The 25,659-nt window shown below is 36.8% G+C and overlaps 1 protein-coding gene across 7 annotated transcripts in view; it reads left to right on the top strand.

Annotated features, from left to right (window-relative positions):
- Positions 1 to 25,659, top strand: part of TMEM117 (transmembrane protein 117) — a 516,480-nt gene that overhangs the window by 78,477 nt on the left and 412,344 nt on the right. For all 7 annotated transcript variants that reach the window (XM_037845384.1, XM_037845383.1, XM_037845385.1 and 4 more), the window contains one exon: positions 15,189 to 15,321. In XM_037845384.1, the coding sequence (XP_037701312.1) occupies positions 15,189 to 15,321 (133 nt within the window). The remainder of the gene's footprint in view (positions 1 to 15,188; positions 15,322 to 25,659) is intronic.

Raw genomic sequence — 25,659 nt, 5'->3', positions numbered from 1 at the left:
CCTGAAACTTTACTTTGTTTAATTTCTCTTCCCCCTTTTGGTCGAGAAGGTTTTCTCAATACCATGATGCCAGGTCCAGACTCATGCCTGGAATCATGTCCTGTATTGCCAGGGAGATTTACACCCCTGGGAGTCATGTCCCACCTAGGATGGAGGGCAGCAAGTCAACCTGTCAAGTTGTGTTAGAGAGAGAGGCCACATCTGAGCAACCAAAGAGTTTCTCTGGGGGTGATTCTTAGGCACAGTTATAATTAGGCTTAGCCTCTCCTTTGCAGTAACAGGCTTTGTAAGGGCAAGCCCCAAGATTGAGGACTTGGCCTACTAAATTGGTAGTCCCCAATGTTTGTGAAAATATAAGGAATTCCCCAGGTGGGCAGATTTAATATTTCCACATTTTTCTCCAGTCTCTCAAGGGGGCTTTTCGAATACTTTTTTATCCTCTGCCCAAATTACTCTGAGATGTATTAGGGCTTCACACTGTAAAAACAAAACAGATATCAGCCCCTATTCAAAATTCCATGTAATTATGGTGTTTGAATAAACTGACTGACCATACAAGTTAAATTATATAGAGTGCTACAGAAAATATTTTCTACCAATACATCTCTACCTTTGGTCTCACTCAAGTTAAAGTTTTAAAACACAATATCATTCTCTGCCCTATAGTCTGATTTACCTTAGTCCTATTCTAGGCCATTTTATGCATATATCTAATTGAAGTCTGATTTCTTTTTCAGCTTCTTTAACATTTGCTGTATGAGGTAATGTTGACATTCATAGCTACCAAAATCTAGCTCTGAGTCTCAGATGTCACACAGATATCTGAATTTCCAGGGACTGCCCAGGTTATACACAAGAGCTCAGCATCTCTGAATCTAGAAATAACCATTACAACTCAGGAATGAAGTTGTGTTGAATTGTAAGAGCTTACAATTTAGGAACCATTAGAATAAGCCTTCCCCTGATAACCTATGCTATCAGATTCAATTCTTAGAGTTTGCACATTATAGTTAGTCCATCCTAGTGAGGCCTTATAATATTTGTCTTTTTATTTCTGGCTTATTTCATGCAACACACTGTCCCTGAGGTCCATTCACCTACTTGCATATTTCACAACTTCATTTTTCTTGCAGCTGCTCAATATTCCATTGTATGTATACACCACAGTTCACCGTTCTGTTCATCAGTTGATGTACCCTTAGACTACCTCCATCCATTGTGAATTTGAATACTACTGCCATAAACACCAGTGTACAAATGTCCACTCGTGTCCCTGCTCTCTGTTCTTCCAAGTGAATACCCAATAATGGGGTTGCAGGACCATATGGCAACCCCATACTTAGCTTTCTGTAGAACCACCACACTGCCCTCCAGATGGGCTGCACCATTCTGCTTCCACACCAGCAGTGATTAGGTACATCTCACTCTCCACATTTTCTCCTGCACTTGTAGCCCTCTGTTTATTTTTTAAACATTCAATCCTAAGTAAACAATCAGTGGTTCCCGGTATAATCACATAGTTACACATTCACTACCACAAACTATAAGTGGACATTTTCATTTCTTCTGCAAAAAGAGAAGAAGAAAAAAGACAAAGGGAAAAAATGAAAAAAAAAAGATGAATAAAAAATAAAAATAAAATAAAATAAAATACATTAAAAAGTTCAGACAACATCACCACCACCAAGAATCCCATACCCCTCCCTTATATCACCCTCATAGATATTTAGCTTTGGTATATTACCTTTGTTACAATTAATGGAAGCATATTACAGTGTTACTGTTAACTATAGAATCTAGTAGGCATTGATTGTTTTTTCTCCAATACCATCCCATTCTCAACACCTTGCAAAGTTGACATTCATTCATTCTCTCTCATGTAAAAATATTCTAGTATTTGCACATTTCATCGCCATCATTGACCACTCTAGTTTTCACTAAGTTATACAGTCCCAGTCTTTATCTTCTATCTTTCCTTCTGGTATCCTACAGGCTCCTAGCCTTCCTCTTTCAACCATACTTGCACTCATTTTTGTTCAGTGTATTTACAATATTGTGCTACCATCACACAGTATCTTGCTATTTCTGGATCAATACAGTCTATGCTGTGGAACATTCTACACTCCTTCAGCATCAAATGCCCAATCTGTACCCTCTTTCTATCTCTTGATAAGCTGTGTTTTCAACTTTAACTCTCAAAGTTTGCTCAATAATGTTAGTTCACATTGGTGAGACCATATAGTATTTATCCTTTGTTTCTGGCTAATTTTGCTCAACAACATCCTTATGGTTCATCCACATTGTTATATGCTTCATGACTTTATTCTGTCTTATAGCTGCATAATATTCTATCAGATGTATATTCCACAGTTTGTTTATCCACTCATCCATTGATTGACATTTGGGCTATTTCCATCTCTTGACAATCATGAACAATGCCACTATAAACATTGGTGTGCAAATGTCTGCTTGTGTCCCTACCTTCAGTTCCTCTGAATATATACCTAATAATGGGATTGCTGGATCAAAAGGCAATTCTGTGCTTAGCTTCCTGAGGAACAGCCACACTGCCTTCCAGAGTGGCTGCACCATTCGACATTCCCACCAACAGTGAGTAAGTGTGCCTCTTACTCCACATCTTATCCAGCACTTGTAATTTTCTGTTTTTTTCTGATAATGGCCATTCTAGTAGGTGTGAGATGGTATCTTATTGTGCTTTTGATTTGCATTTCCCTAATAGCCAATGAAGTTGAGAGTTTTTTCATGTTTTTGAGCCATTTGTATTTCCTCTTCGGAAACTGTCCATATCCTTTGCCCATTTTTTAATTGGGTTGTCTTTTTGTTGTTGAGTTGTAGGATCTCTTTATATATTCTGGATATTAGATCCTTATCTGATATGTGGTTTCCAAATATTGTCTCCCATTGCATAGGCTGCCTTTTTACTTTTTTGGCAAAGTCCTTCGATGCATGAAAGTGTTCAGTTTAGAGGAGATCCCATTTATCTTTTTCTTCATTTGCTGCTTGTGATTTGGGTGTAAGGTCTAGGAAACCACCTTCTATCACAAGATCTTTAAGATATTTCTCTACATTTTCTTCTAAAAGTTTTATGGTCTTAGCTCTAATGTTTAGGTCTTTGATCCATTTTGAGTTAATTTTTGTAAAAGGTGTGAGAGAGTAGCCCTCTTTCATTCTTTTGGATATGGCTATCCAGTTCTCCAAACACCATTAGTTGAAGAGGCCACTCTGTAGCAGTTGCATTGGCTTGACTGCCTTAGCAAAGATCAATTGCCTGTAGATTAGAGGTTCTATTTCTGAACATTCAATTCAATTCCATTGGTCAGTATATCTATCTTTATGCCTGTACAATGCTGTTTTTACTGCTGTAGCTTTGTAATATGCTTCAAAGTCAGGTAGTGTGAGACCTCCCACTTCAATCCTCTTTCTCAAGATATTTTTGGCTATTCATGGCACCCTGCCTTCCCAGATAAATTTGTTTATTTGTTTTCCTTTTTCTGCAAAGTAAGTTGTTGGGATTTTACTTGGTTTTGCCTTGAATCCGTAAATCAATTTAGGTAGAACTGACATCTTAACTATACTTAGTCTTCCAATTCATGAACATGATATGTCCCTCCATTTGTTTAGGTCCTCTGTGATTTCTTTTAGCAATTTCTTGTAGTTTTCTGTGTGTAGGTCTTTTGTGTCCTTGGTTAAATTTATTTATAAATATTTGATTCTTTCAGTTGCTATGGTAAATGGAATTTTTTTCTTGATTTCCTCCTCAGATTGCTCCTTACTAATGTATATGTTTACTTCTTAATTACTTTATTTCAATTGATAGACTAAGACAAATACAGTCAGCAAAATAATTAAACATACTTCTACATTTTCTTTTGGATATGGGAAAAAATGAATGCTTAATGTTTTAAAAAGTTGTTTTAAAATTCTGAATTAATCACTTACTAGCTATTTAGTTATGCAGTTTGGGATAATTTATATAGTTTCTTGGAGCTTCAGTTTCCTCATCTTTGATTGCGACATCTTCAGAAAGACAGCTGCCGTCCATGTTTATTATCCTCATTGACGTTGCTGTTCTTTTCCTTTAGCTTCATTAACCATATTCCATGACATTTGCTATTTTCTATGTTTTTTTTCTGGAGTATTTCTTGACTAATACCTCTCTTTTCAAGATGGCCTTCACTTGATCTTCTTTCTTGTCCCCAATGACCAGCCACCAGCAAGCTTGGGCTCCTCTGTCAGACAGCAAAGCACATGGCAATGTCTGCTGGTCCTTCTCTCTGGGGTTTCATTGCTTCCAGCTTCTAGCTTCAGTGGCTTACCTATTGTATTTTATTTTAATTTTATTTTTTGTTTTGTTGCTTTTTAGTTGTCTTTCTTTCTCTCTCTCTTCTCTTCTCTCTCTCTCTCTCTTTCTTTCTTTCTTTCTTTCTTTCTTTCTTTCTTTCTTTCTTTCTTTCTTTCTTTCTTTCTTTCTTTCTTTCTTTCTTTCTTTCTTTCTTTCTTTCTTTCTTTCATCTCCCACCTCTTTCTCTTTCTTCATGGAAGAAATGGAAATGTCCCCATAGAGATAGTGGTGGTAAAGGCATAACTATGTGATTATACATAGTACCACTGATTGTTTAATTAGGATGGAATGTATTGTGTGTGTGGATAAAACTGTCTAAAAATAAAAAGAGGGATACATGTGCTGGAGAAAGTGTGGAGAAGAGTATGTGCCTAATCACTGTTGGTGGGGAAGTAGAATGGTGCAACCCATCTGGAGGGCAGTGTGGTGGTTTCACAGGAAGCTAAGCATGGGGTTGTCATATGGTCCTGCAACTCAGTTATTGGATATGTACTTGGAAGAACTGAAAAGAAGGACATGAATGGGCATTTTCACAGTGGGGTTTATGGTGTCAGTATTCATGATTTGCAGTGGATGGAGGTGGTCTAAGGGTAAATTGACTTTTGAACAGAATGGCAAACTGTTTTACGTACAATAGAATATTGAGCTGCTACAAAAAGGAGTGAACTTGTGAGGTGAATGGATGTTGAGGACAGTATGCTGAGTGAAATAAACCAGAAATGAAAAGAAAAACACTATAATGCCTCACTAATAAGAACTAACCATAATGTGCAAACTCTGAGAATTGAGTCTGAGAGCATAGGTTATCAAGGGAAGGCTTATTGTGATGGTTCCTAGATTGTAAGCTCTTACAGCAGTCACATCTATTCTTAAGTTGTAATGACTATTTCTAAATTCTGAGATGCTGAGCTCTTTGTGCATAACCTGAAACTTTGGGTATCTGCGTGACACCTGAGACTCAGAGCTACAGTCTGGCAGCTGTGAATATCAAAGTTACCCCATACAGCAAATGTTAAGGAGTCTGAAAAAAAGAGATCAGACTTCAATCAGAGATACAAACAAGATGGACTTGGTTAGGACTAAGTTAAATCAGACTAAAGGGTAAAGAAATGATATTGATGGAATTTTTAAAACTTCAACTTCTGTATTAGACCAAATGAAGAGATGCTTATTGGTTCAAAATCTAGATTTTTTGTAACACACTATATAATTTAACTTGGATGGTCAGTTTATTCCAACACCATAATTACATGGAATGTTGAATAGGGAGTGAAATCTGGTTGGTTCGTACAGGTTAGTATGAAGCTCTAATACATCCATAGTAACTTGCGCAGAGAATAAAAATGCATTTGCAAAGCCCTTTTGAGGGACTGGGGGAAAATGTGGGAATATGAAATTTCCCCAGCTGGGGAAGTAATGATATTTTCATAAGCATTGGGGGATACCAACTTAGATGGCCAAGCCCTCAATCTTGGAGCTTGTCCTCATGAAATTTGTTACTGCAAAGGAGAGCTAAGTCTACTTAAAATTGTGCCTAAGAGTCACCCCCAGTGAATCTCTTTTGTTGCTCAGATGTGGCCTTTCTCTCTAAGCCAACACTGCAGGTAAACTCACTACCCTCCCCCATCATGGGGCATGACTCCCAAGGATATAAATCTCTCTGGCAACATGGGACATGACTCCCAGGGATGAGCCTGGATCCTGCATCATGTGATTGAGAAAGCCTTCTCAGACCAACAGCGGGAACAGAAATGAAACAAAATAAAGTTTCAGTGACAGAGATTTCAAATGGAATTGAGAGGTCATTCTATGCATTAAATAGGTTTCCCTTTTTAGTTTTTAGTGTATTGGAATAGCTAGAAGGAAATACCTGAAACCATTGAACTGCAACCCAGTAGCCTTTATTCTTGAAGATGATTATATAATTATGTAGCTTACATGGTTTGACTGTGTGATTGTGAAAACTTTGTGGCTCCCACTCCTTCTATCCAGTGTATGAATAGATGAATAGAAAAATGAGGACAAAAAGTAAATGAATAAAAGAGAGGGATGGGGACAGTGTGGGATGTTTTGGGTGTTCTTTTTTACTTTAACTTTAATTCTAATTCATTTTTGTGTGTGGTAATGAAAATGTTCAAAAATTGATTGTGGTGATGAATGCACAACTATATAATGGTACTGTGAAAAATGAATTGTATACGGTGGTTGATTGTATGGTATGTAAGTATATCTCAAAAATAGAATTTAAAAAAATTTAACATCCTAAATATATAACAATTATGTTTGGTTTGATACCAACTTATCTTCAATAGCATGCACATAGATTTTGCTATACCCCTCTGTCCCTCCACTATTTGTTTTTGGTACTTGTTACCACTTATATCTTAGTACACTGTATTTCCAAAAATCTAGATTTATCATTCCTATTTATGCCTTTGCATTTTAACACCTGTAGAAAGTAAAGTGGAGTTACATACCAAACAATGCAATATAGTAACACTGGCATTTATAAAATGGTTACCTTTACCACAGGTCTTTATTTCTTTGTTGATTGGAACCACTATCTAGTTTCCTTTTGTTTCAGTCTGAATAATTCCCTTTAGCATTGCTTGTAGGAATTGTCTGGTGGTGATGAAATCCCTCAGCTTTTGTTTATTTGAGGATGTCTTAATCTATTCCTCTTTTTTGATAGTCTCACCCAATATAAAATTCTCTGCTGGCAGTTGTTTTCCTTCAACACTTTATGTATTTCAACACACTGCCTTCCTGCCTCCAGGGTTTCTGATGAGATATTGACAATCTTATTGAGATTCTCTTGTATGTAACACATTGCTTTTCTCTTGCAGCTTTAAGAACTTTCTCCCTGTCTTTTGCATTTGATAGTGTAAACAATATATGGCCGGGTGTATTTTTCTTCTTATTTATGTTGTTTGGTGTTCTCTGAGCTTCTTAGATATGCATATTCACATATTTTTGCTAAGGGGAAAGTTCCTTAGTCATTATTTCTTTGACTCTTCCTTCTGCCCCTTTCTTCTCCTTCTGGGACCCCCATAATGTGTGTATTCATGTGCTTGATGGTGTCCCATAGCTGTCTTAGGCTATTTTCTTTTTTAATATCTCTTTTTTCTTTCTGCTCTTCAGCCTGACTCATTTCAAGTGTCTTCTCTTCAAGTTCACTTATTCTTTCTTCTACCAGCTCCATTCTGCTCTTGAAACCCTCCTGGGCATTTTTCATTTCAGTTGTTGTGGTCTTCTACTATAGTAGTTCTTTTGGTCCTTTCTAAAATTTCTACCTCTTTACTTACACTCTCATATTGTTCTTTCATTGTTTTCCTGATACCCTGTAATTTGTTCTCTCTACTTTCCTTCATCTCCTTAAGCCTTTTTAAGATAATTTACTTAGAGGTTATGTTTGGTATGCCTACACTCTCATCTTCTTCTGTATCTTTATCCTTTTCCTTTGCATGGACCATCATTTTTTGTTTCTTTGTTTGTCTTGTACTCTTTTGTTGCACACTGCAGTATTTAATATTTTAAAATGTTAACTCTGAGATTTACTCCCTGGGATGTCTGTTTCCTGGTTTTATAACCAGCTGTGATGAGATAGAGGTTTTCTTGAACTTCAGGCCTCCTATAAGGAAGGTCTGCCCAAGGTGAATGAATTGTGCAGGGTTTTCCCTATCTTTCAGGGTCTCTGTTTTGTCCTGGGCTTTTGCTTGTTAGTTGTTTTGGAGTTTCCCTGTTTACAGGGGAGTTTGGTTGTCTCCTCTGTTTCCCAGGGGACAGACCTCCCTCTCCCAGGTTTCTGAAGCCAGCAAGACTTTGTCCCAGACTGTCTCCCTCTATAGTTTTACACTCCTTTCATTTTCTCATGCTGCTTTTGCCTGGAGGATAAATTCTGGGAGGAGGGCTATCCTGTTGAGGACTTTCCCAATTCAGAATTTCTCAGTCCAAACAGGGCCAGGGACTCATGAAGGGATTCAGAGCAGCTCCAAAGTGTCCTGGAAAGAGGTTCAGGAATGGCACGAAAACCTTCTCTGACAGCTTCCCACAGCTGATCTTTCTTGCCCTGCCCAGCAAATGCAGCCCTTCAGCTAAGTTTGCCCCACAGCCCTGAGGAAGCACTGTGTCTTTAAATCTCTACCGCTTCTGCCCCTGTCTGGGGAGGGTTGAAACACTGGCTGCTGCTGCCTTTTTTTGGGGGTGGGGTTGAAACAATGGTTGTCATTGCCATTGCTTTCTCTGGGGCGGATTGAAACAATGGCTGCCCTTAGAGACAGGACCCTGCGATCCAAATTCACTAATCAAAAGCTGTGATCATTGATTGGCTGTGCATATCCGTGTTCTTGGGGAAGAGGATTTTTATGTTCCTTTCTGTCAGCAGCAGCTAGCCAGGGACTGGACCCAAACATGGCCTGCCATGAGAGTGGGGGATTGGCAACAGTGGCCGCTATGCGGAGAGAGCAACTTAGAGTTTTTACTGTAATTTATCAGTTTCTTCCTCCCTCTCCTCTCTGGATGCTGTACAGTGTTCTTCAGGCCTCTGGAGTTTCAAAATAGTTGCTTCAGACAGTTCCTGCCTGCCTAATAGTTGTTTTGGTGGAAAGACTGAGTCCTGGGGCTCCCTACTCCACCATCTTCCCTGGAAGTCTTCCCTAGAACCTCTTTTGAGTTGCATGTCGTAATAAATATATTTAGTATTTTATGGAATTATATTTCTGTCCTCAATGATTATCACATTCAGTGAATAACAAACATTTTATGAGTAAGCTTCTGCTCCTAATAAGGGATGATAACCATCTGTTCAATGTTTTTAATTCTCTTTGTACACTGAAATAATGAGATTTGATCTGAATATTAATAGAATATGCCTTTGGGGTTCTAAAGTTTATCATCGTATATTTGTCTACCTGGAATATCCTTTCTCCCTAATGATATTCTGGTGTGTTTTGTTAGACAATTTTCTCTTTTGATGGCCTACCCATGAAATAACTCTCTTTTGAAATTTTTTTTGGTTATTTTCATTTTTTGCTTAGAAAACCTTAAATAAGAAAATCACATTCTGTTCTTACGAACTAGAAATTTACACAAATCTGTCATGAATATTTCATATACTTATTTTAGTCTGATTGGAAGTGAAATTCAGTTGACTTTCAATTACTGTGATCCAGTTTCATTTTATCCTTTATTCTTTTATCCCAGCCATAAGAAATAGGGCTTACATTCATTTTCAAGCATTCTAATATTTTAAATATTAAATATTAACTTGACCTTTAAAGAATATTATCAGTATATTGCTTTAGGTTCATTTTATATATTAGAAGGCACACAGTGACAGATAAAAGATAAGGAGTGACACCACTTTTTCTCTTAATGGGTAAAGATAGTACTTTTTAAAAAAACTAACATAAGAGTCTTTTGATTTAGCAGATTTTGAATTAATCCTTCACTGACAAAACAAATAACAGAATCCTAGGGTTAGACTGGATCCTAAAAGTCATGAAATCCAGCCCTTTAACTCATACCTGGCAAATGGCCAGCTGTTCCCCCTTGTCTGCCCTGAACAGAGCTTACTACCTCTCGAGAGAGTCCTTCCCATAAGCTATTTTTGATTACCACTCCAATTTATAAAATATGTAACAATGGAGACAACTTCCTGGAGGAGCTCATCTGTGACCTGCACTGAAGTAGGATATATATGGGTTAGTTGAGTGATGGGGAAGGAAGGATGAGCATTCCAGGCAGAGGGCTCAACACGAGAGTAGAAATCTACAACCTCTTTAGTGTAGATGGAACTAGTGAAAGGTAGGGAGCGGTGAGAGGGGAGAGGTAAACATGGGTCAAGTCAAGTGAAGCTATATATACCAAGTTAAGGAACTTAGATTTTAAACCATTGGAGATGGGGATCTTGAAAGATTTTAAGTGAAGGGGTAACATGGCCACATTTGTATCTTAGTTAGGGATGGATTTGAGTTGGAAAAGGTTGGAGTAGGAAAGATTAGTTATAAGGATGTTGGAATATTCCCATAAAGAGATGATGAGACCCTAATTATGAGAGAAAAATGTGGATATAAGGATGTAAAAGTGATAGGACTATTGATTGAAATGGAAGGTGTGCAGGAAGAAAAAAATCAAAAATTAATTCTACCTTAAGCTATTTTTAAAATGATGAGATAGAAGCTTCAGACGAACGTGTGAATTTTGGAGCGGGAAGGTCAGGGTGTTGGGGCAAGGAGTGAGGATTCTGAATTCAGTATTTGAGTACTGAGTTTGTCTTGCCAGTAGGACATGCAGGAGGATAGTGAGCAGGTGACTATCTCCTTCTGAAACTCAGGAGGAAGTGTCTATGCTGGAGATAAACCTTAAACCTTGAGAGTGGATGAGATCATGCAGTGATATGATGAAGACAAAGACTGAGGACAGACCAAGGATAATAATTATCATTTCAGGGGTAAGTAGAAGAGAGATGTCCAAGAAAGGAACTCAAAACAATCAGGAAAGTATAAAAATAAGAAGAAGTAGTTTCTTTAAATTGAATCCACATTATTTTCTGAACATGTATTTTAAGCAGAAAATTAATTACTTTTTGTTTAGAAAAGGGCATGAGAAAAAAGATAGAAAATGTGGGAAGTCAATAATAATAAAGAATATTGTTCTTTAAATATTATAATTTAAGCTGGTTTAGTTTTTTTGTCTTGTTCTACAGTTTTGTTTTTGTTACAGCAGAAGTCATTCTTACTGATATGTGGAATGCCTGCTATGCTGATTTTAATGATCTTTTGATCCCAACAAACTAAATACACTCCTTCAAATAACTGGAGATCACATTTGTTCGTGTATGTGTGTGTGTGTGTGTGTGTGTGTGTGTGTGTATGTGTATATATGTATATAGTGAGCAAACCATAGACAAGAGGGTTTGGATAGTCCTGTTAATTTCAGTTTGGAGTCCTCTTCAGTAAAGTACCAGATTTATTTGTCCCTTTATAGTTCCATATCAGGTTCTACCAAAGTGGGCAGATAGTACAATATTAGTAATTTTATTCAGATCATCCATTTTTTCTCTAAAATCTAACAGAAGTCTTAGGGCTTAAAAGGGGCTTAAAAATAAATCCCCCAGGGTGTGCTTAGCAGGCCTCCCCTTCTCCTCCTGTGCGGTCACCCACTGCTGCTTAGGTGATGGGCCTCCATCACTTCTTTGGCACTGTGGCTCTGAATAAGGTGGCTGGGACCCTATCCAAGCCGTCGTGCTTCAAATGGAGGTAAGCAGTGCCCCATTTCCTTGGGGCTGGCCCAGTCTCATTACCTAGACTTCCGTGGCCTTAATACTGGGTGTGCGCCAGCACCCATGCAGTCATCCCCAGGGGAGGTGCTGTCACCTTCAGGCCTTCCTCTTTGTATTCCACAGGAACCTGGACACCCTCTCTTTATCCAGTCCTCTGCTTTTATAACCTCCCGGGGTAGAGCTAAACCCATCTCATCCCTGGAAGTACAAACATTTTCACCCTCTCTCCTCTGAGATTCTTTAGTTTATTTCTTCCCCAAGGCCTGAAACATGAAAATTTATTAACCACTTCTGAAGAAAGGAGTCTAGAACTCGGGTCACAGAGGTCTGACTGTGAGGGAGAAGGGAAATGTTCCTTTCCGTTCTTTTGCTGATGAGTACACAGCAGGAAAAATCCCCAAGAGACTAAGTAGTTTCTCCATAATTTTGCCTCTCATACTTGTCTCTATTTCCAAAACATATGTGGGCTCAACATGTACTTTTAAATATGCTTCTAGATCAATAACATTGTTAGAATTGCATGATATCTAAGTGGTCTTAAACCTACTGTTTTCCAGGAAAGATTCTGAGATTCTAGGCCATTTTGGTTGGTATAAGCACAGTCAGTCTCTGTGCCTTCCAACCCTACCTGCAACCCAAATACAGGCTTATGTATCACTTTAATGCTTCTGATTGTTCTAAGATATATTTCCAATTACCTTGACCATAATCTTGTATAGAACATCCATACAAGACAGGAAAGACTATTAATAGCATAAATACACACTCTGATTTACAAATATATCTGTGATTAAAATAAAGGTCATTTATGATCATGTCAGAAATGTACCCCTTTTAGTGCTGACTTTTATTTCTGTTGACTTACAAGGCTTATTTTCACCCAGTCATCTCCTAAAATTCTTGTAAAGGAAAATGTTAGAAAATTTGGAATTCTGTGACTTATAGGTGAGGTGACATAATTTGTTATCCAAACTAGAAAGCAAGGGGACCCTGCTAATAATTGTGCCAGGACAACAGTAATACATCATTACTATTCTAGAGAAACCAGGATGTATGGTCACCCTACAGGGCAGACTGTATTTTCATATGACATCCTCAGGTTGCTCTGAGATTCTTAGTTTGATTTGATTGCATGGGAAGAGTCATTCATGAAGACCAGTCAATTGATGGCCCAGATGATGCATACATGTTTTTAGGATGGTCACTCAGGGAGTTAATCGTGTAGTAATTTATGGGAAATTTTTATAATGTGATTTAATTGAACATGTGGATGGCACCAATTCTAGCCTTATATATTGCAGCACTTTTATTGTGCTTTATATGTGAATTTCAAGCAGTGTTAACCTGCCATTTTGTTCTAATGACCATAATGGCTCAAAATTAGTGCCAGACAACGAGTGTGGCAATGACAACATAAGTGGTACTGTTACATTTTTTTTTTTTTTTTACTAATTTTGCATTACTTCAGCCAGTTTACAGTTAATCCACAATGTTTTACTTGCTAAGCACTCTTAAATCACCATTATTATTTGATTTTTAAAGAACATCCATTCCTGAATTTTTTGACATATGCAAATTTTAAGAAAAATTCACATTTAAACCTCAAAGGAATGCTAATTGCTGGTCTTTGCAGTTCTTCAATATAATGTACTGAGTTAAATAAATGGGTCTTGGTTTGAAGCTTAAAGAACTTGCAGCAAAGGGACTCCTGAACAAATAGAGCCCATGAATCTAAAATAAGGTCACATTTCCATTAAATAACCAAATGTTGATTGACTTTAAGCACCCTCCTACATTGCTCACAGTTGAATCCCTAGGACCTACAACCGTGCCTGGCATGTAATAGGCACACATTAAATATTTGTTCAATGAATGAATAATATTCTTTGCAGTTTGCTTTGTGATATTTATGACATGTTTTTGACTCCCAAGCATTCTGTGTTTAATAACTATTTATTACATTCCTGTCAATATGTTGTGTGGAGGCTTGCAAATTCCTGGCTTTCCGTAATTGTTGATTTAGTTAATCAACAAGTTCTGTAGGTTTGTAATTTGCTGTGCTAGTATCACTCACTTCACTGGGGAGTTTTTCACATTATTGCTTTAGACATTCACACCCCCACTGACTTGCAGATTTGCCCTTTGCTTCTCTTGTGCAGGCCAAGAAACCAGATGATATAACCAAATCTCTATTTTTTTTCTCCATCTCAAGTTTTAGCTAGGGTAATGTTTCAATTAGCCTGGTTTCCAAATGAAATATAAAGTGAGGTACAAGGGAATCTTAGTAGATAGCTCTTAAAAGATTATTTTTTCTTATGCTCAGTAAGCTGTGTAAGAGGTACCTGTCTACCCCTAGGGAGATAATTTCCAGATGGAAATATATATATGTATATTTGGCATATCACTGAAAAGGGGATATTTTCCCTTGTGAGAAATTCTATTGAAAAATTCCAGGCCTAACCTATTTTAATTGTAGTACCTATAAATATTTCATCTTCCTATCTTTATTTAGATACACTCTCTTAGGAATGGAAATAACAGACAAGTTATCTTGGGAGAAGCCAGGGTAACCTTTGTTCACTTTTTTCTCATTCCCATGGTTTTTCATCTTCCTTGTTTTTCAGGGTTCTAGTGCCCTCATTTGTCTTCTCTACCATGAGTCAAACTGTCTTCTCTGGACTAATTCTAATATCAGAAATTTTCGCCCTAAAAATTAGTAACTTTTACTTTAATGTTTTAGTAGTTTTCACTTTACTTTAGTGTTTCTTTAAAAACATTTTTGCTTTGGTGTATATCACGTTTTTCCTCCTGCAGTATTTGCATTTCTTCCTTACAGTGCTTGCATTTTACACATTCTTTCTAATTTTAGCATTTATATTTCTAAATGGAAGGTATGTTTTTCTGGGAGCCACATTGAGCTCCGTAACACACACATGCCCCATCCCTTTCCCTCACCACACGCACACTCATATGCCTTGCACATGCCTGTACATGGACATGGATTATTGCAGCCAGGAGTTGCCTTTTATGATAGAAACTTCACTTTTTCCCTTTCAAGTTTTCACGTACCTTAAACAATTGGATCTTCTTATAGGTGAGGTCAGCTTTGTTTTTTTTGGGAATGGCTCTATGGAAGCAAAAAGGGAAATAAATCAATTTTTGGAACTTCATCATTTGCCTTAGTTTTAGTATGAATCAAAAAACATATTTGTGAAATAAAAAGTAGTGAGGATTGTGTTGTAATTTATCCTGTTTCCATGTTAGCATTATAAATGATCTTTACCTACTAGATTCTTATATTAATACTACTTGTGGTAAGATGAAACATGATATCAGAGTTGTCTTGGACTTCATCCATGAGCGTTTATTTACAAAAGAACAAAAGAGACGTTATTTTGTTGTTTTACCCGTAAGACACCGCAATGGCAAAGGCTTCAGAATATGGTAAGATAATGAGATAATCAGGAGTCACTAAAATAGAGCAAAGGGGTATGAACTTTGAGTTACCATGTAAATTGATTTCTAATAATTTTTATATTTCAGGTCAGTTGCTTCGGTTAAAAATGTTTCGAGAGGATCATGGGTCATGGATGACAATGTTCTTCAGCACGATTCTCTTTCTCTTCATATTTTCTCACATATACAACATGATTCTTCTAATGGATGGGAACATGGGGTAGGTTACCTTTCCCCTTTCTACTGTGGTGATTGTTATGTTTGAAACTCATAAGACTTGAAGGAGCATTTTATAGTTTGAAGTAGTCTAAATTTCCTTTACAAATATCATTCCCTAAATAGGGATAATCTGTACATTTTTCTTATTTGAGACATTTAGAATACTTTTTCCAAGAAGCTTATAGCATTTTGCAATACTTGTATTGTGTCCCTTATTCTTTAGAACTTCTCTGTGGGATAGTTTAGGGCAGGTGATAGAGAATATAGAATCAGAAAATCTTATTGACTAACTTATATTCACTCCATTAGTTGAGCAGGGATAAGATGAAGTCTCCAGGTTTGCACTTCCGTTGTTCTATAATGCCTGGCTAAATAAAAGTATTTGATACTGGTGGCATTTTTTTCTCTCTCTTGACATGCACCACAGAGATGCCTTTGTTAAAATTGGGTCATTTTAAAAGTGGGCCACCCTGTATTAAATCCAGGGTTGTGATTTATACTTATCAAATCACTAGTCAAATCACCATGGTAAGAAGATATGCTAACAGGGAGATTGTAGATTTTTAAAAAACTTTCTCTAGCTCTTTCATTGTATAATGAAACACTAGGATTGATCCTTCAGTATACTTTCCTCTTGGCTTGCTCTCAGAAGTGCTAAGGGCAGAATATAAGTAGATTGGTTTAGCCACCAGCATCAAGATTTAGATTAGTGAAAACAATAAACCAGCTTAGATATTTGATGTGCTCTGAAGAACTTATTAAGGAAGGGTTTGATCTATCCTCCCCAGTAGATCTGAAAGCTAGGTAATATCCTTTTCAAAATGTAGACTAGGCAAGATTGTTGTCCAGTTATATAATGTGCAATTGTTTTGACATTACATATAGATTTTGGCTACCACTGTTCAACGCAATAACTTAACTAAAATTTTATTGTTCTTTTCTCCGACCGTTAAAGGAGATGAACAGTACAGAGAAAGGAGATATTTCACAAGGTTTATAATTTAGTCCGTACTAACCAGTGGTAAATCCAAGAATGTGATTTTAGATCAAATGTGCAGGCTTTAGGAAGTTATTAAAATGCTCTGTCTGTAATTGTTTCTTGGTCTAGAATGACGCTGTAAATAGTAGGTCTATTTTTAAATGGTGGAGTTACAGACTCTAACCTGTGACTACTCAGGATATTCCTCAGCCTTAAAGCAGTGCCTGTGCCGATGGAATGGATGATGACACGCTTGGAATCACCAAACACAACAAAGAGCTCTCCGGAAGGTTTTGCACACACTCAGCACTGGGGCCAGAAGGAGAAGACACTCATCTAAAAATTACATCTTTTTGAATTGTCGCTGGCAATAATACATTAAATAGTATATAAAATATACTCATTTCTTCAGAGGTTGACTTTTCATTTAATTCTATATATTTTTTTTACATCAACTATGCCAGTCAACTACACTAACCAGAAGTGTTTACTCTGAGGAAAAACCACAAATCTAAAAGCAGGAAATTAAATGAGATGCCTGGTACATTTTAAAGGTCTTAATAGCTAAAATGAAAATAATATTACTGATAATTAAAGGTTATTTAGCACTTAGCAAGTACCAGATATGAATTGTCTCAAACTTCACAGCCCTAGGCCATAGGTGTTTTTATCATCTCCATTTTCCAGGTCAAGAACTGAGGCACACAGGGGTTAAGTCACTTGTCCATGGTAACATTATAATTAAATCTCCATTTTAAATAACAATAAAGAAAAGGTTGAGCTATTAAGTAGTGAATTCTGGTAATACACTCCGCTGAAATACTAGCACAGAACTGTTTGATGGTTGCTCCTGTTGCTCATTCACCATATGCCTCACTGGCCTTTCTCTGCATTTTTATCATTCAAGCTGAACTTGAAAATTGAAAGAAGGAAGAGGTATGTGCAGGAAGTAGGAGAATAGTTTAGAATTCGTGTGTATGAATCTTAATTAAAATTAAAAGAGATTCTGTTTTATTCTCAGAATAAATGCAGTATTACATGTGCCTGTGTAATTCAAACTCATTGATATGCCTGAGCTTTGTGGGAAAAGGATCTTTTACTGAGGGGAAGTCTTAATGGTGCCACTTTTTTTTTCTTTTTTTTTTTTTAATTCCAAAGCAAGGGACAAATGGTTTAGTGTTACAGAGAAAAAAAGTTAAATCATCATTTCTGAAAGATGTATTGCTAACTTTCATAACACGCATCATTTGAAGTAGTACACACTTCAAAGTAGGAATGTAAACGTGAAAAAAAATCATTTCTTGGAGCAAATAGATGCAGCTGTGCTTTTGGGGTCCTTAGGGAGCTACCATGCTATCTGAGGCCTCACCTCATCCTCTGTAGGTCAGGGAACAGTGGAACCTGAGGCTGCAGGAAGGACAACGGACACACAGATGTGGATTGCCTTGCTTTATACCTGAAGATTGCTGGTTGTAGAGAGGAATTCAGGATTATTGCACTGAATGTGAATTGCATAGGGCGTCCCAGTGTGTTCTGGTTTGTGGATCTCTCTAGAAATACTGGTCCAGAACCATTCCCAAAAGGCTTTCAGGTATTTCCAATGATGGCTAGACTTGTGTTCAGGTATTTTAGGTCTTTCTTTTGCAGTTTTACACAAAGCCTTCAGGCCTAGAATGGGAGGAAGAAAGGAGTTTCCCTAGACTAGTCTGCTTCTTTTCCCTTCTTCCCTCCCTCTCTCCCTCCTTCTCTCCCTTCCTCCCTCCATCTTCCCTCCCTCTCTCCTTCCCTCCCTCCTTCTCTCCCTTCCTTCCTCCCTTCCTTTTTGACAGTTTCAAGATTGGGTATAAATTTAAGCAAGCTGGGATACCTTGAACTTATAAATAGAATCTCTAGGTTTATCCAGACCAGAATCTCTAGATTTTAGCCAGAATTGACTTGATAAGAATCAAGTTGCCTGGCTTCTGTCTTTTTGCAGTGAATTCCTTGAAGTTTCGTCAGCTCTTACCTCTGGGAGCCAAGCTGAGAGGCAGTCAGATGGAGAAGGAAAGAGGTACTTAGCTGGCCTGAATAAAAGGAACCAAGTTTCAGACCATCCTTATTTCTTAACCACTACAGGGAAAAGTCTCTTCCCACCTTCCATTATCTTTTGGTCCCTCTACACCTCAAACCACAAAAATGCTGCTCTTTGTACCTTCTTATATTCTTTGTCACCAAGATGAACTAAATTCATCTTTATATAAATGTTGGAGGTTGTAGATATGGGTTCTGTTGCAGGAAGTTCCTGATCATGGGGCTGAATTTTGTGTCTCCCAACTTTATGCACAACTTCTGTTTCACAAGTTGGCAGACTAAAAACCTGAAGCTGCTTTCATTACAAAAGACCTAGAATGCTGGAAAATCTGATATTGCCTGATAAACCCTTTATAAATGCATAGCTGAGCTTACCCAAAGGTAAGGAAAACCCCAGAGGCCAAAAATGAAGAAGGATCTGAAAACCAAGCAGTAAGCCTATGAGCTGACACTGCACTTACTGAGCTTTGACAAAGGCAGTGACTCAGAGATGTGAGTGTTAACTCCTATGTGGGGACCAGAGACAAGGCTTTGGGACCAGATTAAGTGAGAAATCGAAAATATAAATCCCCGTATTGGATGGTTGTATTGAGTGCTATAGAGGAAATGTGGACCAGAAGACATTTAACCACTAGCACAGGCAGGCATCAGGGAAGTTCGTCTTACTTACACTTAGCATTGGGTGGAAAAAAATCTCTGGGGAACTCATAGCAAGTATGCCCTCACAAGGTTTTGTGGTTTTAATATGCATTCTCCATTGGATTTTAGAACCCCAAAATATCCCTGATCAGGTTAACATTTCATTTACGTAATTGCAAGCTGCATTCAGTTCTTTCAATATAAATCCCCACCGGTAATGATAATTGTCAGCAGACATAATAAATGGTAGGATTAGTACCTTAAGACCTTGATAAATAGACTTTGGGATTGAGAATTAGAAAATAAAAATGTTTAAAGTAATTAAAACCCTTAAAAAGAATTCAAAAAGTGATAAAAAATTAAGACATTTTGGAAATAGAACAAGCAAATGTGAGAAAGGACCAAATGGAACTTCTAAATCTTAAAAAGCAAACAAACAATGAAGGAATGGTTAATACATATACCATCATTGATGAATCCCAAAATCATTATGCTGCCTGACAGAAATCAGAGTACGTACTATATGAGTCCATTTATAAGAAATTCAAAAAAGGCAAAACTACTTGGGACAAGGTGGGGAGAGAGAAGGGGGAAGGGCAAAAAAGGAAGTGATTAATGACAAAGGGTCAAGTAGGAATTTTTTGAGAGATGAGAAAGTTCTGTATCTTCCTGGGATGGTGGTTTTAAAAAAATCTCTCACTCACCTCTGGGAAGAGAGAGAGAGAGAAAGAGAGAGAGAGAGAGTCAGAACTCATCCATCTGTGCACCTGAGAAAGGTATAGTTGATTGTATGTAAATTTAAAAACAGAACCATTAAAATTAAATTTCAAATATTCAATAGATGGGTACAGAGCAGATTAAATATAATTGAGAGAATTAATATACTGGAAGATTAGCTCTCCAAATGACCAAAATATGGCACAGAGATAAAGTGGTTGAAAATATCAAAGAGGAAATAAGAGACATGGAGGATTAAATGAAAAGTTCAATATATGACTCATGCTGCAATGAGAGAATAGAGGAAATGTGGAAAATGCAATAGTCACAGAAATAACTTCTGAGATTTTCCAGAATTGATGAAAGATGTAAATCTTCAGCTTTAACAATGACTCCCAGGTAGGATAAGTAAAAGTACAACTGAGTGAGAAACATCCTAGTGAAATGCAGACAACAAAGACAAAGGGGAGATCTTGAAAGAATCCAGTTAGAAAAGCTTGATCTAGAAATGGAAACAATAATGCATAAATTGATCAAGTACTGGGCAATGAATTAAGTTTCAACAAAAGAATTGATATCTCACAGGCTACATTCTCTGTGTACATTTTCTGACCACAATGTATTCAAGCTACAAATGAGTAAGGGATAAATTTTACAATGGCATACATTTGGACACTTCTAAATAACTTATGGAAATTGGAAAAGTCTTAGACTTAGAAATAATGAAAAAATATGTATAAAAACTTGTAGGATATAGCTAAAGTCTATTTAAAGAGAAATGTATAGTTTTAACTTATTTTTTTACAAGAAAGTTTAAGAAACAATGAATTGTCTAATCAAGAATTTAGAAAAAGGAACTAATGGGCACTAGTAATATAGATAATATATCACTGTTTCTTCTTCACTGCTTTTTAAAGACCATGTATGGTTTGTAGAAGGCACATCAAAAGACAAAGAAATCAATAGATTTGGTTTCTAATATATTATGGTAGCTATGGTTCAACTAAATGACTAAATTATAAACTCGTTATCAGGCACCATGTCTTACTCATTATTTTTCTCCAGTGTCCAGCATTTAGTACCTGGTTAGTAAAAATTTGTTGAATGAATAAATAATAATATTTATTTGTCTTCTCAGGGATACATTTTCCACCTTAGCTTAATAAAGGAGTTAGCTTAGATACTTCTTGGGTGACTTCTCAATGGGTAATTGTGAACTTTTCTGATATCCATATAAGTCCTCTGAGATGATATTCTGAGAAGATGATGGTGCCTTTCATTGAGATGAAGACCATTTAAAATATAGTTGAAGTAATAACCATTAGATGAAAATTAGGGCTTGGAAGTAGATGTGTTTGCATAAAATGAATCTAGGCCAGAATTGTGAAGCATCCAACAATGAAAGATGAGGTGGAGGAAGTGGAAAAGGAATGATTATCAAGGTCTGAGAAAAACTGCAGTAGCAATACAATTAGAACTTGCAGTACTATCCATCATTGAGTGTTCTAGGTACATTTCATGTTATTATCTCATTTAATCCTTAACACACGTCAGTGAAGTAGAGGCACAGCATGCCAGTACGATATTATGCAGTAAGGGCTGAGGGAGAAGAGTGTTTCGAGATGATAGTAATTGACAAGATCACATGAAAGTAAGATAAAATTTGTGGAGAGTTTTTATTGGGTCTAGCAAATGGATATTCACTAGAGTCTTTGTAGAAGTAGCTTCACCAGGGCAGGGTGGGTAGCAGCTTGATGGCAGGAGTTTGAGGAGAGAGTGAGAAGTGAGAAAATGTACACCAAAAGTGCACAAAAGTTCTTTTAAAGCAATTTGTTTGTGAATGGGAACTGGTAGGGTACGGTGAGTTGAGGGAGGATGATTTTGTGTGATGTTTGAGCTTCCTGATAACATGTAAATAAAGATGAGGAAGACCCCATAAACAGTGAGATTTTGCTAGTGTATATGAAGTCACAATTTTGTTCAATTTCCAAAGAAAATTGCTTGATCCCATCCATGCAACTGTGGGAACCACCCAATATTTTTGAAAGTTCCTGGTGAGGGAGAGTGTTGATTTTCTCTCACCACTTTTCTAAATTTCTGCACCTGGTTCAATTTTCAATTTCCTCACAATATTTTCCTCTGTTACTACCATCTTTTCTTCAAAGCATTTCAACCCATGTGTAGATGAATTCCTACCCATTCTACTCTCTGAAGTACCACCCATACAATGTCATTGTGGATTTTAGATTTTTATTAAACATTTAGTGATGAAGGCAGAGCATTACAAAACAGCATAATGAAATTTGATTATCCAGCATCAGTGGTCTTAAAGTTCCTTCTTCATCCCCTCCCAAAGGCATTTCTCTTTAAAGCTTGATTCGCCATTATTTTTGGATGCCTCTTGAAACCTTCTTGTCCAAGACTGTTGTTCTAATTCTTTTCTTTTTCTCCCCAGTTTCAAGTTCTTCCTTCTCTCTGGAGCTCCCACTAACCTCCAGAATTCCTCTGTTTTGTTATAGAGAGCAGTTTAATTTGCTTTTGTCTCAACTTATCTTCTGCTTTCTTCAGAACCAAAACCACATTAATGCATTTTTCCAATCAAAAGAACCAAATACCCTGAGATGAATGCTGTTGTTTTCTTAGAATATGAAGGATATGCCACCATGGTGCTTTGCTTTTGTTCTGTTTACTTTAAAAATAGCAATTGTCCTTTTTCCCTTTCACTCTACTATCTGTTTAACTAGTTGTCTCTCAGGAGAAAATAGGTTGATACGTGAATTTACTAAAGGGAAAAGGGACAAAGCACTCAAGTAAATTTAAATCAGGGTTATATACTAATCGTAGTTGTACTTTTGCTGTGTCAATACAATATGTTGCATAAATTATATACAGGACTGAAACCTTGAGAGAATGAGAAATTAATAGGAAAGAAACATGAAACTATTTTCTTCTACAGCGATGGTGGTTAACTTGATGCAAAATGATTAAAAATATGAACCCCTCACAAAATATTTCTTTTTATTCCCTCTGTATTTGACTAGGTATCTTAAAACTAATCTATTTAGAAATTCTCTAAATGGACTGAAGAGAAAGAGCTCCAAAGTCTAAGCTGAGGTCTTTACTGACTAGAAACTGAGCTAGTCACATAGCGTTAGAAAGGATTTTTACGTTTTGGACACTTCAGACCCTTTTTTGAAGTTGTCTTTCTGAAGAACTTCTTAGTAATGTAATTTTTATAGCATCAGTGGTAAAAAGCCCTACTAAAAAAGGCTTGCTGGGTCGTTTGAAATATCCCTAGTCTCCAAAGGATAACACATGTATAATGTGCAAGGAATGAAAATGGTGGGAAAGCAAGATGAGCAGGGAGGTTGCTGTTCATAAAAATATTCTGAAAAGAACCACTTGATGGCAGCAAAAGGCATGTTTTCAGCATGGATTGTTTCATTTACATATTGTAGGTTTTCTCTTAGAAAAGAATCTTCTCTCAGATGAATCTCCAAAATTTGGTATTGAAATATTTGCCTTCCTTTTTGTTAATTGACTTTTTGAAGAAATCTATGTAGTGAACTCCATAATGAGCATTTATTGTTTTGTGACATGTTTTGCCTCTTTTCAATTTATGTTTTAAAGCAGGTTTAAATAATATATATAAAAACTTACATATATACATAGACATCTATATGTTAATATACTTATTCCAGTATAATAATCATAAATTTTGTGTTTAGCACTGAAGAAATTAGACATTTGACTCACTGGTAAAAATGCCCCCATCTGCTGGAATAAGGGATCTGTTTAGCAGGCCCCAAAGAGTGCACACTCCTTATGGCAGACTATGAGGAAGCTGATGTTTTCTAGTAGTAATCACAAGGAGAAGCTATATTTTTCCTGATATAAAGTCTTTTCCAGAGAAGTTTTACAAATATTAATTATCAATTCGTGTTAAGTTTTGGTTGGAGAGAAACTGAGAACTAAGACAAAGTGAATCAGACACTTTGCAAATAAGTGTTGGTATTCATATTCAGGACCTGAACAGATGAAGGTTAAGAACTAGATAGTGGGTTTAAATGAAGTGGAATATACTCTGTCTCTCTCTTCCATTTCTTCACTAAGTTTCAGTAAGAAATTAGGTGGAGAGCTCACCTGGCCACCTGTGTAGGGTGATTGTTCTCAGTCAGTGTGACCTGACAAGGGTGGATCAGGGGAAGTAATAGGGGGAATATTTGAAATGGACACTTTCATAAAATCTAAAATGCATTGTTTCTGTGTACAGAGGTGACAACAAAAGCAAGCCAGGATGAATAGGAAAGGCGAACGAGTCAGAGAGCAGTATGGACTTGGAGTGTTGGAGGAAATTGTTCAAGTTCTTATGCTTTTTTAAAAAAAAATTAATTTTATTGAGATTGCCCACATACCATACAATTATCCAAAGATCCAAAGTGCACAATCAGTTGCCCATAGTACCGTCATACAGCTGTGCATCCATCACCACAATTAATTTTTTTTCCAATTTTTAGAACATTTTCATTACTCCAGAAAAGAAATAAAGACAAAAAAAAAAAAAAGGAAACTCAGATCCTCCCCTAACCCTAACCACTCCCCCCTCCATTGTTGACTCATAGTTTTGGTATAGTACATTTGTTAGTGTTGATGAGAGAATGTTAATATACCGTTAACTGTTAGTAATAGTTTGCAATTGGTATATTTTCCCCCTCCATCCCCCTCTATTATTAGCTTCTAGTTATAGTGTCATACATTTGTTCTAGTTCATGAAAGAGATTTCTAATATTTGTACAGTTAATCACAGACATTGTCCACCACAAGATTTACTGTTTTATACATTCCCATCTTTTAACTTCCAACTTTCCTTCTGGTGACATATGTGACTCTAAGCTTCCCTTTTCCACCACATTCACACACCATTCAGCACTGTTATTCTCACAATAACGTGCTACCGTCACGTCTGTCAACTTCCAAACACTTAGTTTCAACCTAGTTGAACATTCTGCTCATGATAAGCAACCACTCCCCATTCTTTAGCCTTGTTCTATATCCTGGTAACTTATATTTCATGTCTATGTGTTTACATATTATAATTAGTTCATATCACTGAGATCATGCAATATTTGTCCTTATGTGTCTGACTTATTTCACTCAATGTAGTGCTCCCAAGCTTTCTTCATCAACTTGTTTTTTTTTAAAAGATGGTTTTGTTCACCCACCATACTTTCCATCCTAAGTAAACAGTCAATGGTTCCATGTATAGTCGCATATTTATGTATTCACCACCATCACCACTATCTATATAAGGACATCTCTATTTCTTCAACAAAGGAGGAAGAGTCAAAGAAGGTAGGAAGACAAAAGAAAAAGAAAGAAAGTAAAAAAATGACAGCTAAAAAGCAATGAAAGGAAAGATAGAATTAAACTAAAGTAGAGTAAGAGTCAGACAACATCACCAATGCTAAGAGTCCCATACCCCTCCCTTATGTCCCCCTCTTACAGGCAGTTAGCTTTGGTATATTGCCTTTGTTACGTTAAAGGAAGCATAACACAATGTTTCTGTTAATTATAGCCTCTAGTTTGTATTAATTATAATTTTCCCCCAATACCACCCCATTTTTAACACTTTGCAAAGTTGACATTCATTTGTTCTCCCTCATGCAAAAACATATTTGTATATTTTATCACAATTGTCGAGCACTCTAGCTTTCATTGAGTTATAAAGTCCCAGTCTTTATCTTTTCTCTTTCCTTCTGGTGTCCCACATGCTCCTAACTTTCCTCTTTCAACCATACTCACAGTCATCTTTGTTCAGTGTCCTTACATTGCTGTGTTACCATCACCCAAATTGTTTTCCAAACCTCTCACTCCTGTCTTTTCCTTTCTGTCTGCAGTGCTTCCTTTAGTGTTTCTTGTAGAGCAGATATCTTG

This window comes from Choloepus didactylus, chromosome 8 (assembly GCF_015220235.1).
Source record: "Choloepus didactylus isolate mChoDid1 chromosome 8, mChoDid1.pri, whole genome shotgun sequence".
NCBI classification, from domain to species: Eukaryota; Metazoa; Chordata; class Mammalia; order Pilosa; family Megalonychidae; genus Choloepus; species Choloepus didactylus.
This window is presented reverse-complemented; position numbering and strand designations above follow the sequence as displayed.